The sequence below is a fragment of the Aureobasidium pullulans genome (genome assembly GCF_000721785.1).
Source record: "Aureobasidium pullulans EXF-150 unplaced genomic scaffold scaffold_9, whole genome shotgun sequence".
In the NCBI taxonomy this organism is placed as follows: domain Eukaryota; kingdom Fungi; phylum Ascomycota; class Dothideomycetes; order Dothideales; family Saccotheciaceae; genus Aureobasidium; species Aureobasidium pullulans.
Genome location: NW_021941029.1, coordinates 61,242 through 75,006, shown reverse-complemented (window position 1 = coordinate 75,006; position 13,765 = coordinate 61,242). Strand labels below are relative to the sequence as shown.

The following is a 13,765-nucleotide window of genomic DNA, read 5'->3' as shown; positions in this document are numbered from 1 at the left end:
TATAGGGTGTTAAGCGTAGAAGAGGAGCATTACCCCTCCCTACACCTGTACCTATATAACGTCCTCCTCGCCTACAACTACGTCCATCTATATACCCTTACACTCCTAATATAGGCCGTCCTCCTGTCCGTAATCCCTTCTTCGGTAGCGGTACTCTACCTGCTAGTGCACTGTCTAGCTCTAAAGTTTAAGACCCGTATAGCACCGGCTACAATCCTACTAACATAAACGCTCCTACGCCTTCTTCCCTAGTCTAACCCTGAGCTGCTACTTCCGCTCTTCCTCGTATAGCTATACGTAATAACCCGGAACCTACACCTCCTCTTTAGTTTAAATGCGAGGTTTATTCTTACCCTCGTGCTATAATGTAGAAGAGCTTAAACACTCCTTATCTAGACTTCTGTTAATTCTATGAACTTAGCTATTCTTAAGGTAAGATTGAAGGTTAGTTTAAGTGGTGTATCTAGAGCGACTATGACTTAGAGAGAATTAACTTCCTTAACGAGCTTAATGTCGAATCTCCTAACTACTGTAACGGCTGTCGCGAGGCCTTAAACCTTAGTCCTCTTATTAGCACGCCTGTCTATGTTACTACTCCGCTTAATAAGGCCACTCCCTTAAGTGCATATAACCCTTTAGGTAAACCTTTTCCCTTAACAGATAAGGAAGACATTATAAGCTTAGGTAGTACACGCCTTCCTACTTAGCTTATACTAGTTCCCCCTACTACCATGTTTAGTCCTCCCGACCCTACTAACCCTCCCCTCCATCCCGATAACCCTTAATTCTTACTTTAAGATGCTACTTTAACCGCTCTAGACCTAGTACGCCTTATAGACTTCCATTACCGCATTAGTCGTTAGCGTATAGAGCTATGTCGTCGTTGCAATAAGAGATGGTTTAATCTGGACCTTAATAAACATAATGTTTGTTTTCGTTATGTCCGAGTTAACCGTAGCTATGACGGTTCCGCTAAAGACCCCTACCTCTTTAATGAGCTAAACCTTATAGATCCTAGTAAGTACCCTACCTAACTACCTAAGCCTACTTAAATCGAAGAACAACTCTTTACCGCTATCTATATTTACGTCGAAGTTCGTTATGTCCGCGGTCTTTAATACTTATATAAGGGTTATGTCTGCTACTTCCTTCGCAATGTAGCTAAGGTATACGAATAGCTACCTCTTATCCCTAAGAACCTAGATATCATCATCCTTAAGCCTTCGAACTCTACCGACAACCCTCGCCTTAACCGCTAATTCCGTCGTATCTTTAGGGTTCGCCGTAACGTCGTTCGTTAATAGCTTAACTTCCTTCGTACTAACTACCCCGGCTACCGCGACATTAAGATTAGTAACGCTGCATTAGCTGCCTTACCTAAGGATAGTAATGTCCTTAATCGTCTTCCTATATAACACACTGCTGCTAAAGACCCTAATCCTAAAGCTTAAGTTAACCTTAGTGACGAAGATAAAGACCCTACATCTGCCGCTATTCCTAACTTCCTTACTAAGGAGTCTAAGATAGATCAACTTCGAGGTTAAGTAGATCCTAATGCTATTAAACGTCCTTAATAAGACTTCATCGTTATGCCGGATTACTATACTGTTCCCCTCTCTAAATTCAACAAATTAGAAGCCCTCCTTAGTCGCGCCTTCCCTTTACTCTTTCTATATAGTAGAGTAGAGTACGTCCTCTTAAGACCTCGAGACGTTAAGTACCCTGCCTATATTAACTATCTTATAAAGTACCGTAACGGCCGCTTCGCTTCTTACCCTCGCTTCCCCTACGTCGCGTTTAATACCCTTATAAGAAGCTAAGTTAATACTAAGTCCTCCTTCTTCGTTAAGCGTAGGGGTAACTAAGCTATATATATAGCTAACGACCTACGCGCTACATTTACCTCCGAGTCTACCGAAGGAAACGCTCTACTTTAAAGCATTATTAATTACTCTAGTACTCTTCGCGGCAGTCGTCCCTTCTAGAACGGCTAACGTTAAAAGCTCGAAGCCATAGTTAGAATACTAGGCGTTCCTGCCCTCTTCCTTACATTTAGTGCTGCCGATTACTAGTAGGACTCTCTTATACGCTACATGCCTCGCTATAAAGAGTAGAGAGCCGCTAACACCGATAGAAAGATTAAGATAGCTCGAGACAACATCCGTAATAACCCTTACATCGCTACCTACTATTACGTTACACGTTTTACGTCTTTTATAGAAGTAGTCATTATGCCGAAGTTCCGCGTTGTCGACTTCTTTAACCGCTATAAATGGCAAGCTCGTGGTTTACCTTATAGCTACGGATTCGTCTAGCTCTAAGGCTAACCTTCCCTTAATCTTAATGACCTTAATACCTTCGCTTAACAATAGGGACTCTATGTCTCTATAGTCAACCCCGAGGTATTCCGCTAGGCACTACCTAATGAACAACCTCCTATGCTACTACGCTACGAGGATTAAGCCTTTAACTTCTTAAACCTCGCTTAACTACTCTAACGTGTTTAACTCTATAAGTGTAGCGAGACCTACTACTAACGCAAGAATAAGAGAACTAGGGTCGTTAGCTGTCGCTTCCACTTCCCTTATAATATTAGAGATTAATCTGTTGTTATAAAGGACCCTTAGAGGAGTGCCGCTCATCTTATGTTCTATCCTAAGCGTAATGACCCTCGCCTTAACCGTTATAATAGAACCATGAGCTTAGGATAGTTAGCTAACACTAACATCACCCCTTGCACCTTACTCTAAGCTGTCATTAATTACCTCTCTAAGTATTGCACGAAAGCTAAGGTTAAGTCTCCTTAATATAGAGACATGCTCTAAGAGGTGCTGCTAAAGGTTTCTAGTTCCCGTCCCCTTCTCTTACTTACTACTAAGTTAATGAACAAGCTTATTGCTAAACGTGACTACTCTAGCTAGGAGATTACGCACATGCTCTTCGACCTTCCCTTAGTTAACATCTCTCGCACCGTCGTCCCTATTAACTGTCGCCCTAAGTCCTAGTAGAACTAATCCTTCTCCGTCGAAGGTTAAAACTTTGTAGCCGGTCGAAGTGTTCTCTAAAAGTACATGTAACGCAACAACATCTACTTTAATGATAGTTATTATTAAGTCCTTACTCGCTTTAATACTGCCGCAAGACAAATCTACCGCCTAGCTAGAGTAGACACTAAGGATAGAGTACTCCGCTACTTCCCTATCTACTCGCCTAACCCTTAAGGAGATGACTACGAAAACTACTGTCGTGTTAAGCTTATACTCTACTACCCTTTCCGCTCTATAGATAACCTTAAATTCATTAGAGATATTAGTAAGGCCGGCATAACCTACACTACTTACTTAGAAGCTTATGCTAACTGTTTAGTCTTCTATACTTACCCCGACGACTACTATAACGTCGACATAAACCCCGCTAACGACGAGGAGTTCGAAGATGATCTATAAGATAAGCTAGAGGAAGGCCGCTTATAGGAAGACCTTGCTGCCAATAGAGCTAAGATTAATGAAGAAGACCCTAATGCCCTTAGTTAACGCGATATTGACCGCCAATACGACTAGACCCCTTATGTTAGCCTTTACCCTACCCTCGCCGTTAGTAAAGACTAGTAGAACTAACACAGAAATACTAAAGCTAAACTCCTCGTCGCCGACACCCCTTAGACTAATATAGACCTCCTCACTCTAAAGTAGGCCATCATATACGACAAGGTCCTTAACCACTTCCGCCTTATCATTAATGGCTAAACCCCCCTATCCTTCCGTGTTTAAGTTAATGGTCGTAGTAGTACTAGCAAATCCTTCGTCATTAAGACCATATCTTCCTACATCTAGAAGCTCTGCGTTTAACATAACCTTCCTATCCCCGTCCTTCGTGCCGCTCCTATAGGTATAGCTACATATGGAATCGCTAGTAGAACCTTATATGCTTTGCTCCGTCTCCCCTTTAACAGTTAGTCTAATCTTACTGCCGGAAACCGCACTGCCATCTAAAACAGGTTTAAAGACGTTAAGTACCTTATCATTAATGAGAAGTCTATAGTTTCTCTTATCGGTCTAGCCTACGTTAATAAGCGCCTTCGCAAGGCCATTCCTAATATAGCTAATGAATGGTTCGGTAGACTTAGTGTGCTTCTATGCGGAGACTTCTTCTAGCTACCTCCTGTCTCTAAACGCGCCCTCTACACCTCTAGCGTCTTAATTAAGGAGTTCGAGATCGCTAGCCGTAACGCCTACTACTCTTTTAATAAGACTATTGTCCTAGATGTCATTATGCGCTAATAAGGTGATAACTAGGAATCTATTAACTTCCGCAACGCGCTAGACAATCTACGCATAGACAAAGTCTTATTCCCTAACTATTAACTCTTAAGCACTCGCACTAGTTCCTCTATTACCCTTTAAGACTACCGCTCCTTCGCTAGCGCTATCCGTTTCCTCCCTAAGAAGAACGCTGTTACGGCCTGCAACGAAGAACGTATCGCTAGTCTTAATAAGCCTATTATCATCTATAAGGCCTTACATGACCCTAAGGAAGCCGCTTCTACTTCTAAACGTAAAGGCGCTAACCTCGTCCCCGAGCTTCCTCTCTACCTTAACGCTCGTGTCATGCTTACTAAGAACCTTTAGACTAAACAAGGCCTAGTTAATGGCGCCCTTAGAACAATCTACGACATCTCTTAGGACGCCGACAAGGATCCTCTCTAAGACCCTCCCGACTACGTCCTCGTTATCTTCGACGACTACTACGGCCCCTCTCTCTTTAATACACCTACTAGCGACAAGGTTATCCCTATCTTCATATCTAATAGAGAGTTTACTCGTAGTTCTAAGATCTGCTACCGCAAGCAATTCCCTCTATTAAACGCCTTCGTAGTCACCGTTCATAAGGCTTAAGGCTTAACAGTTAATTAGGCCGTGCTTAACATCTCTAAGAAAGACTTCGCTTAAGGACTTAGCTATGTCGCTGTCTCGCGCGTTAGAACCCTTAGGGGCATTATGTTCGAATAACTATTCGACTTCTGCACTCGCTTTGTTCGCCCTTAACCTACCGACACTATGGTGCAGCGCCTTGCTAATGCCATTAGACGCCGCCCTTAAGAGTTGTGAACAACTAACAAACAACTACAGGATTTGGTGGTTCATGGGGGGGTGTATACAGCTATTAGATAGATGACAATAACACTCCGAAGTTTAACCGATATTGCGTGTAATTAGCTTCAAACGAATCGCTAGCAAGCTGCTCACTCCAACGATCGATCCTTCGAGCGTCAACGTATTTTTTCCGACTGCCGCAATTCAAGCAATGAGCAAGATACAGGAATCGTTAAGCATATTGAAGTTCAGGAATATGATGGCTCAAAGTGTCTAGTGCGAGTTGCACAGCCTCCGGTCTTCAAAGCGAACTCATTGCGCTTATGATGATCTGTAGGCTGTGCATAGGCCTCCAACAATCTTTCTCGAATCCTTAGGCTGAGAGCTTGTAAGACTGCGCCAAGTCTGAATCCTTCGAACCAAATGGTATGGCTCGTCGAGTCCGCCTGACGCGCACTGATCATGTTTGAGAGGATTATAGGATTTATATAAGGAGAACGCATCCCCACGCTAGCCGCTCCACTGTATCCAGTAATTCGTCACGATGGGTAACTTTTCACCACAGCATATCGATATCATCGTGGACACTGCTCCTCAAGGAGTCCTCGGCACATTCGTCCCCGGCCAAACCATCTCAGGAAAGGTAGTCTATACTCCTCAGGCCCAAGTCGACATAGACAGTATTATCATCATCTGCAAAGGCACCTGCTTCACAAAAATCAGAGAGCGACATTCCAATGGCAACGGTGGGCAACACACCAAGAGCTATCCTGAGAAGATTACTCTTTTCCGTGATATGGATACAATCTTTCGAGGCCCTCATACTATCCAGTCAGGCAGATACGAATGGCCTTTCCGTTTCCAACTGCCACTTGGAGCAATCTTTCATCGAAAGAGTTCCTCAAAGGACAACCTGTTCCAGCTAGGCGAGCAAGGACTACCTCCATCTTTCAAACTTGTTAGCGAAAAGATCTCCACTCCTCCAGAAGCAGAAGTCTCGTATAAGCTCAAGGTGAAAATCAACCCTGGCAGGATGATGCATTCAACCGAATGTGTACGTGAGCTCCCGATCTGGCCTGCTTCTTCAACACCCCTCAAAGCGCCATTACCACTGGATGGCCCCTGTCAAGGCGATGGACGTTTCAAGAGCAAAGCACTACGTCCAACCCAGCATTCATTCAGGGAAAAGATGAGCCATGTGTTTACCAGCGATCCCTCCTTGAAGACGCCAGAGATCAACATTGCGGTCTCCTTCAAGATGCCTCGAAGTGTGGGTGCAACACAATTGTTGCCACTCGACGTTTCTTGCAAATACACCAAGACAGGAGCGAACGACCCCGATACTCCAAGCTTTGTCGTCGACGACTGTCACATATATGTCAAAGCATATGTGGAAGCCAGAGCCATGGGTAGCCTAAGGGATCATCTCAAGGATGGAAAGCAGACCATAATCAGCCACAATATACCGGGCAAAAACTCGCTACTGCCACTGGATGGTACCTTTGTCCCGCTTACGGCACCTCTTACTCTAGCAGACATGACAAGACACGTCCATAACCTTGTTCCGAGTTTCAAGACGTTCACCATTTTCTTGTACTACAAGATGGTCGTCAAGGTGAACGTTCGCCATATCGAAACCGGACATCGATTCCAGTTTGAAAGCAAGTACCCATTCGAGATCTTGTCTTCAGAGCTTCCAACGCCTGCATACACCGAACCCGGACCGTCAGCCCTCTATCCTCCACAGCTCGCAGCTAGTGATCAAGCGTCATCAAGCCTCACAGCTCCTCCAGAATTTCGGGATGAATTAGCGCCACCATCATACAATTCTGGAGATGTATGGAGAAGTGAACCGGACGCAAAGAGAGTGTATTGAGCAGACAATATGCCCACAAGTCGTTTTATAAGTCTACAGGTGGTTTCATGCCAGTCATGCTTGTCGTTATGGATCATGGCGCAGTGATTTTGGCAGTCGGTACCAGGTCGACATGGGTCATTATTTGTTTTAAGATACCAATTAGTTATGTTGCAATTCGACCAAGTCTTTCATAAAGAATGCACCCTTGCACGGCTCTAACTGTTCACATTGAGCGGTGTTGGAGGCGGTGTAACGCGTTTTGGAAAAGAAGAAGGTCAAATTTGATTCCTGAGCGACATTGGAGGTTGCAGTCAAATGAGAAGGTAAAAAGACAATTACCTCACCATGACAGGTTGTCAACGCCTACTCGACGCCGTTTGATAAAGAAGGCATCACCATCTTCAAACTTCACAGAATCCTGACGTCCTGATGACCTTCACAAATAGTCGCTTCTGCAAAGCTGAACAATAAACGACATGAAAAGGAGTCATCTATCTCAAATGTCGGCAAACTTATCCATTAACGGAGTCGAGGTGTGTTGACAGCAAGATCGGGAGTGCTCGGATGCGATGATCGTGGTCTCGGCACCAGATCTGTTAAACCAAGATCTCGGTAGACGGCCGTGCCGCCGAGAGTGTGACCCTTGGAACAGCCACCACTGCGCATGGACTATTCTAATACATAGCCATTGACAAACCCATTATTCCCCGCATGCTGGTGTCTAGAAAATAGATAGAGCAGTGCTCGAGTTTGGAATAGCAAGAAATAAAAAAGTTGTCAGTTCATGAGTCGATTACATGGACTGGGCTCTCTGTAGCAATTATCGTCGCGATTAATGGCTCGATGTTTATGTCGATTTCGATGCCCGATGAGTGTGTTATCGCAAAAAGAGGGGGATCACCTGGACCTTTTTAAAAATAAACAAGAAATGACTTGGTCCTTGGCATCTATCCTTTCGTTTTTCGGCGCGGCGACCGACCTCCGAATAACGAAAACTAGAGAGATGGTCAGAATGACGAGGACACCCACGGGAACAAGATTAGCGTTTTCTCTTTGAGTGTGGGTGCCCAACACTTTGCCTCTTTTTGCCCAAACGACCTTTTGTGAGTTCCTTTCTTCTTATCTTCTTAATACTGTTCATTTTGCATCGAGGATTATCGCTTACAGACCTGGAAAATTTGGGCTGGCTGGTCGTCAAGTTGGTGGGAGAGAACTGCTCGCAGAAAAACAGAAAAAGTATACATGGCGAGGTGGCGGGGTATGATTGAGAGGGAACATGGCCACAGGATCCAGGACTCGTTTTCAAACACGCTGTTCGACCATCAACAAGGACGTCGACAAACCCAAAAATGATAAGGATGCAATGCTCAAGTGGCATGCATGTCTATACGAATTGGTCGTCATAACGGACTTCTGAGCATCATGAGGACGATTTATCCACCACCGCGACACAACGAGGACTGCTTGAAGCTCCACGATCTTCTATTTCAGCTGCAAACCAACTGCTCCGAAATAGGTGATGTACGTCGACGGGCGTCTGACCGCATCCCCGAATTTCTTCTTCGTCGGCATTCAAGCCGACTCCGCCGTCACTACAGCATCATTCATCTATCACAGCTCTGGTTTGCACGCTCATGGTGACGAAAGACTTTGCTCATCTTCCCACGAGGACAAGAGGGGGTGGCACTTCCATCTTCAATAAGAACACAACTCATCCTTCGCTTCGACTTTTTTTTGTCGTACACCCTCAAGTCATCGACATCGCCGACAACCCATCGATGCTCGAACTTTCAGGACTAGACGACTTGCAAGAGTATCTGATGAGCCAAAAAAAAAAGTTTTGATATGATGCTGTCTCGTTGCTTGGCAGACCAACATGTCGCGATAAAGTCGCAACACTAACAGAAAAATTTGGAGAACTGATTGTACAGGAAGAAAAGAAGATACCATGAATACACCGGACTGTTCGTGTGCTTCGTTCGTCGACCAGAAACGCCTTCGTTCATAACGCCATCTCGTCGCAGATTCTTTGGAGAAAAAAAAAGAAGAAACACCCATGCTACCGCAGCCGCTGTGCTGGATTCCGCCCCCTGCTTACAACACAATTCTCAGAATTTTAAGAATCATTAAGAGAAAAGGAAGTCTCTGGTCTTATTGATTAGCTTCCTTGAGGTCCGATTCAGACAGTGTCGAAAAGGGAGCCACTGGAGAGGTCTTGTGAAGACCTTTGGTCATACCGCCATATACGAAAGAGTTGCTCTGCGACGCTTCGCTCATCACGGGAGAGACCATATCGGCGATCGATGACGAACGAAGATGGTTGCGACCGGACGAACCCGATGGACTGTTCATGAGGACGGGTGAGGGTGCTGCACCATTGTTTGTGCCAAAAGCCATGCTCTGAGCCTTCCTCATGTTGTATTCTTGGAGGTCGACGCAATCGCAGAAGGAGTGGTGGAGTGCTTGCGTACGCCAGTACGACAATTCATCTCGAAGAGACTTCTCAGTCTGCCTCAGAGCAGTGTTCATGGCGCTCTGAGTACGATATGTGTCCTCAAGGCTGTCTGTGTGTTCCTTCTTCTTGGCACGACATTTTGCCGCTGCGACACGGTTCTTCTCTCGGTATTTGTCCTTTTTGTCACCGGTCGAACCGTCCTCCGATGCCCTGCTCTCTTTCCGGCTCTTTTGTGACGACCTCACCGAAGGTCTCTTTGAATTACGAGGAGACATGCTTGAGGAGGCGCCAACTTCGAAGCCCGAGGCACCGGAATCAGCTCGCTTGCCAAACGCTTTCGTCATGCCGTGCATGTCGGCGTCGTCTGGCGGTGTGACTTGGCCATATTGATCCATGGCTGCTGGATAGCTGTGCAGAAGCTTTTCCAATCCACCGTCGACTATGGGTTGTGGTGGGCCATTCCACATATTATTTGGGTTCATGTGTATTTGCGGCGACATGCCATGGTCTCTGAACATATTTTCGGGCTCTGGGGTGGTCGGGCTGAGGGCATTGAAGTCGTAAGTCGTGCTGGAGGGGTCCATGCTGGTGTTCTGTGGCGAAGCTCGCTCGAATTGGAAGAAGTCCATATCTGGATGATGCGATGAGGTTGGTGATCTTATCGTGAGGCAAACAACTATGTAGGTGGACGAATGGTTGATGAGGATGGATGCAGTAAGATGTGGCTGGTGTCTTGAAGTGTCGTCAGAACGCGAGAACCTCAGGCGAAGCTACTGCAGCAGTCGCTTGTTTGTCGATTGAACAGGCCACAACCAGGGTGTAACAGGTGAGCGTGAATTGAGTGTGGGAGAAGGTTTGATGAAACGCGACGAGTGTGAGGCTGAGTCAATGGTCGAAGACTGTTTCGAGCTTGATAGCTTGAGAGTCTCACGAACGGCGTTGCGGTTCGAGGGAGTTTGAGAAAGAGCTTGTCGATAATGCTTGATCGTGGACGAAAGAAGAACAGGAGTTTATGCTCGATGATAGGAAGCTGCAGTCGAACGATGAAAGCAAGTCAATGGTTGGGTTTGGGCAAAGGGAGATTGTGCTGTGGGCGAGAAGAATGCAGCCTCAAACGAGGAAGCTGGGGGCGAGGATTGAAATGGATGCGGCTCTGCGGCTGTACCGTACGTCGGCGGGGTAGGCTAGCTTTGGCTGAGAAAATCCAAGGTACGATGATCGAGCTTTCAACGATGCTGGTTTTTCGGTTGACACAAGATTGGGAATTTCTGCTTTGACACGCGCGAGGTTCAAAGGTGGATACTGTGGTTATTTGGTACAGCTTTTCTTTCTTCGCCCTCGCTTTTAGAACAGCAGAAACAGAGATCCGGACGGCAAGACCGACCAGGGGGGCGTTTTCAAATCGACGTCAGACGCATCTTCCTCCGGTGTGCAAGCCGCTTCGCGCGAAAGAGCCGCATCATTTTTACTTCTGATGCTCGACGATCGCTCGATGCAGGAGCCGCACCGATCGTTACCACATACAGAGATAACCGGGGCTCGTCGGCCCAATCACAAGCTCGCTGTGACGGACATCAGATTCCGTCTTTTCCATCACGAATCCTTGCACTTGGAAGCTGTGTATCTCTTTGATCCTCTCATTTGATCAATTGTCTCTCAATTTCACCAATCCAAAGGTCATACCTATCGTTCAAGCATACCCTGTCGACAGAAGCTGCGTTTGGTTGAAGCAGTGGGGAAAAGCGGGGCGACAGCAGCGCCACAGAGCCGCCGTTCATTTGGCAAGAACTGCCTTGTTTCCAAACCAAGCCTACGGTCAGCCCCAACCATGTCACCATGCAACTCGCAAAAACCACACACGGAAGCACGCCCCGAAGATCAGGACATATAACGGACTTGCTCCCGTAAGGGTCATACTCCGTCAAGCAAGCAGCGTCGAGGTGAGGCTTTTGTTACCTATTACTCCCTTGCTTGACATTACCAGAGTGAGACAAACTCCGTTTAGCCGTTAAGCGCAAGGACAACCTCACCTGTTCCTTGTCCCATCACAGACAACAATATGGTTATCGCGCAGCGCTCCAATCGCATATCTTTGCACCTCACCTGCAACTGTTCGATCGTCGAGGCCACCACCTACACCGGCGTAATTACCAGGTAGGCTTGGGTTTAGCGGGCAATGATGAGTGTGGAGCCCTCTGTCTAATCTCAGCACCTATCGTGTTTAGATGAGCATGGGCTCAATGTTCTAATAGTTTGCCTCTATTGGAGTAATTGGACGGATAGAGAACAGCTGCTACATTCCCAGAAGAAGCATTCTTGCACTCGAACTGAAAGACACTGCCATACAAACAGTATCGATGCCGAACGTGTCCCGCGCATTCTCCTCTAATCACTTAACCAACCAATCGACGCATGATAAACACGCAAGCCTATGACATGCCCACCACACCACCCTCAAACATCCTACCACGATTGAGTGCAGTATCTCGCAGCATCGCGAAACTTCTCGATTGCAAGATTTGCCATATCTGGCAGGCATGCCGAAGCAGCCCTATTTCCCAGTCCGCGTACACGGTTGCACCTTCCCTATATTTTCCAACCATCACGACACATCAAAAACACTATGATGCCATAGCTTCCCTGCCCACGACCCTGTCCATCTTTCGATCACTCTCACTCGATCAGCAGAAACCATTGATGCCGCAGAGATTTTCTTTCGTTTACGCACCGCATCGCTCGCGATCGCCCAACAAAACTCAGACCTATCTTGTCTCTGAACAGTGAGGGAAAACCCTGCATGTGTGATGTTCAGCTTTGCTTCTCAGCTTCCTTCAGAAAAAAAAGGGTTTCGGAGAAAAGGTCCGTGGCTGCATGTGTCATCGCTGCTCAGGCTAAGCGGCTTCAAGAAGATCAACCGGCTTGCCGCTCCGCTCGCTTGTTCTTTGATCTCCGTCCGCATCACGAGATGAACAGAGGAGCTGCAAAATGATGTCGAAGTTTCAACCTTCTTTTGATTTGATTCCTCCGAATGAACACTTAAACTAATTCACGAAACTCTATGCACTATTTGTGATCTTGGACTTCGTATGTGGTACTTCTAGACCTGTTAATTTAGAGTGGGAGATGGGGTTGGGCAGTCAGGCATCTACTTGCAGAAGTGCTCAGCTGTAACGAGCGAGGAAATCTGCTTAGAAATCAATGTTGGAAGAGTGCTCGAAGGTATGAGACAGAAACATTTGATCGAGGAGCTCAATCCTCATCTTAGTGAGTGAATTCATCATAGCTCTATGGAACGACAGCTTGTGCATCGCCGAACTGTAGCCAGCACGGTGGAACGCTAATCCACTTTCATCATCATCCTCAGCATTCTGCGTCCTCAACTAGAATGGACTCCATCATTAATCAAGACTCGCCTGTTCAAGTGCTTCCTGATACTTGTCTGGAGGATGTGCACCGCCTGCATCGAACGCAAACCGCGAAGCACGTGTGATCCTCCGGTGCGCCTCGTTCCGGGATGCACGTGACAGCTGTAAAGCTGCTGTCAGAGCTGGATCCTCTTCCTGGTGGTCGCTTGTCTGGGTCATACCACCGACAGGTATATTAAATGCCGGAAAGTACGACATCTGCTGTGAACCCGGTCTCTGGAACGAGACCGATGGCGGGTAACTTTCCAATTGAGCTAGGTCTGGAGCTGGATCTTCTTGCTCGTGTCCGCTCATTTGAGCATCACCTGCTAACAGGAGCATATGAGACGGAACAGTCGCTCTCGAAGGCCCGGGGGGAGTTGGACCTGTTTGCTGATGGCCATATACATGGGAAAGGTTTGGTTGTTGAGCATTTGCAACCAAAGACGTGGCTGATAGCTGGAGCTCCCCTGTCTGGTCTAGGTCTTCGGGCTGGTGAACACGTGTCTGAGTAGGATCGCCTAGATGAGACGGAACCGAATGCGACAAGATTTCAGGCGAAATCGGATCTAGTTGCGTTCGGCCGTCAATCTGGGAAGGACTTGCTTGCTGGTGTCCTTCAACTTGAGATGAATCTGCTTGTGGGAGCCCGCTGGTCTGGGTCGAGATGGCTGGCTGAAATGGACCTTCAGCACCGCTACTAAAGATGTACATCTGATCGAGACCTGCGCGGACGGGTTGTGTCCCAGATAAAGTTGCTTGCTGAAAAGGACGGGTAGAGTATTGCATCGCTTGCTGAGGAGTTCCAAGCATATATGTGTTTGCTTGATAGCCTCCAAAGTGAATGAAGCCTGCGTGATAGTGTCCACCCAGCTGAGAGTAATTGGCAGGCTGAGGATAGTTGACATGGGAGGAATCTGCCTGTGGATAAGGATACACACCCGCCTAGGACGGT

General features: G+C 46.7%; 4 protein-coding genes across 4 annotated transcripts; 2 read left to right on the top strand and 2 right to left on the bottom strand.

The window, feature by feature from the left end:
* Positions 1-4,001: 4,001 nt before the first annotated feature.
* M438DRAFT_274033 (uncharacterized protein) lies at positions 4,002-4,154 on the top strand (the record flags this gene model as incomplete). The annotated part of the gene is made up of 1 exon (XM_029900678.1): positions 4,002-4,154. A coding segment is annotated over one exon (153 nt), but the record flags the coding sequence as incomplete, so codon positions are not given.
* A 1,483-nt stretch (positions 4,155-5,637) lies between these two features.
* On the top strand, positions 5,638-6,969 carry M438DRAFT_374385 (uncharacterized protein; the record flags this gene model as incomplete). The annotated part of the gene is made up of 1 exon (XM_029908501.1): positions 5,638-6,969. One exon carries the CDS (start codon positions 5,638-5,640, stop codon positions 6,967-6,969), a length of 1,332 nt encoding a protein of 443 aa, XP_029760420.1.
* Positions 6,970-8,931: 1,962 nt separating this feature from the next.
* Positions 8,932-10,209, bottom strand: M438DRAFT_209343 (uncharacterized protein). Its single transcript, XM_029899399.1, has 2 exons — positions 9,189-10,209; positions 8,932-9,096 (listed from the first exon to the last, which is right to left on the bottom strand). The coding sequence occupies exons 1-2, from the start codon at positions 10,033-10,035 to the stop codon at positions 9,068-9,070; spliced, it is 876 nt and encodes a 291-aa protein (XP_029760419.1). The 5' UTR covers positions 10,036-10,209; the 3' UTR covers positions 8,932-9,067.
* A 2,288-nt stretch (positions 10,210-12,497) lies between these two features.
* On the bottom strand, positions 12,498-13,749 carry M438DRAFT_209285 (uncharacterized protein). Its single transcript, XM_029899398.1, has one exon. The coding sequence runs from the start codon at positions 13,621-13,623 to the stop codon at positions 12,805-12,807; it is 819 nt and encodes a 272-aa protein (XP_029760418.1). The 5' UTR covers positions 13,624-13,749; the 3' UTR covers positions 12,498-12,804.
* Positions 13,750-13,765: the final 16 nt, after the last annotated feature.

Coding starts and splice junctions, on each gene's coding strand:
- M438DRAFT_209343 (XM_029899399.1), bottom strand. CDS start 10,035: ATGGACTTCTTCCAATTCGAGCGAGCTTCGCCACAGAACACCAGCATG. Junction 9,097..9,188: donor CAACTCTTTCGTATATGGCG/GTATGACCAAAG, acceptor CAATAAGACCAG/AGACTTCCTTTTCTCTTAAT.
- M438DRAFT_209285 (XM_029899398.1), bottom strand. CDS start 13,623: ATGCTTGGAACTCCTCAGCAAGCGATGCAATACTCTACCCGTCCTTTT.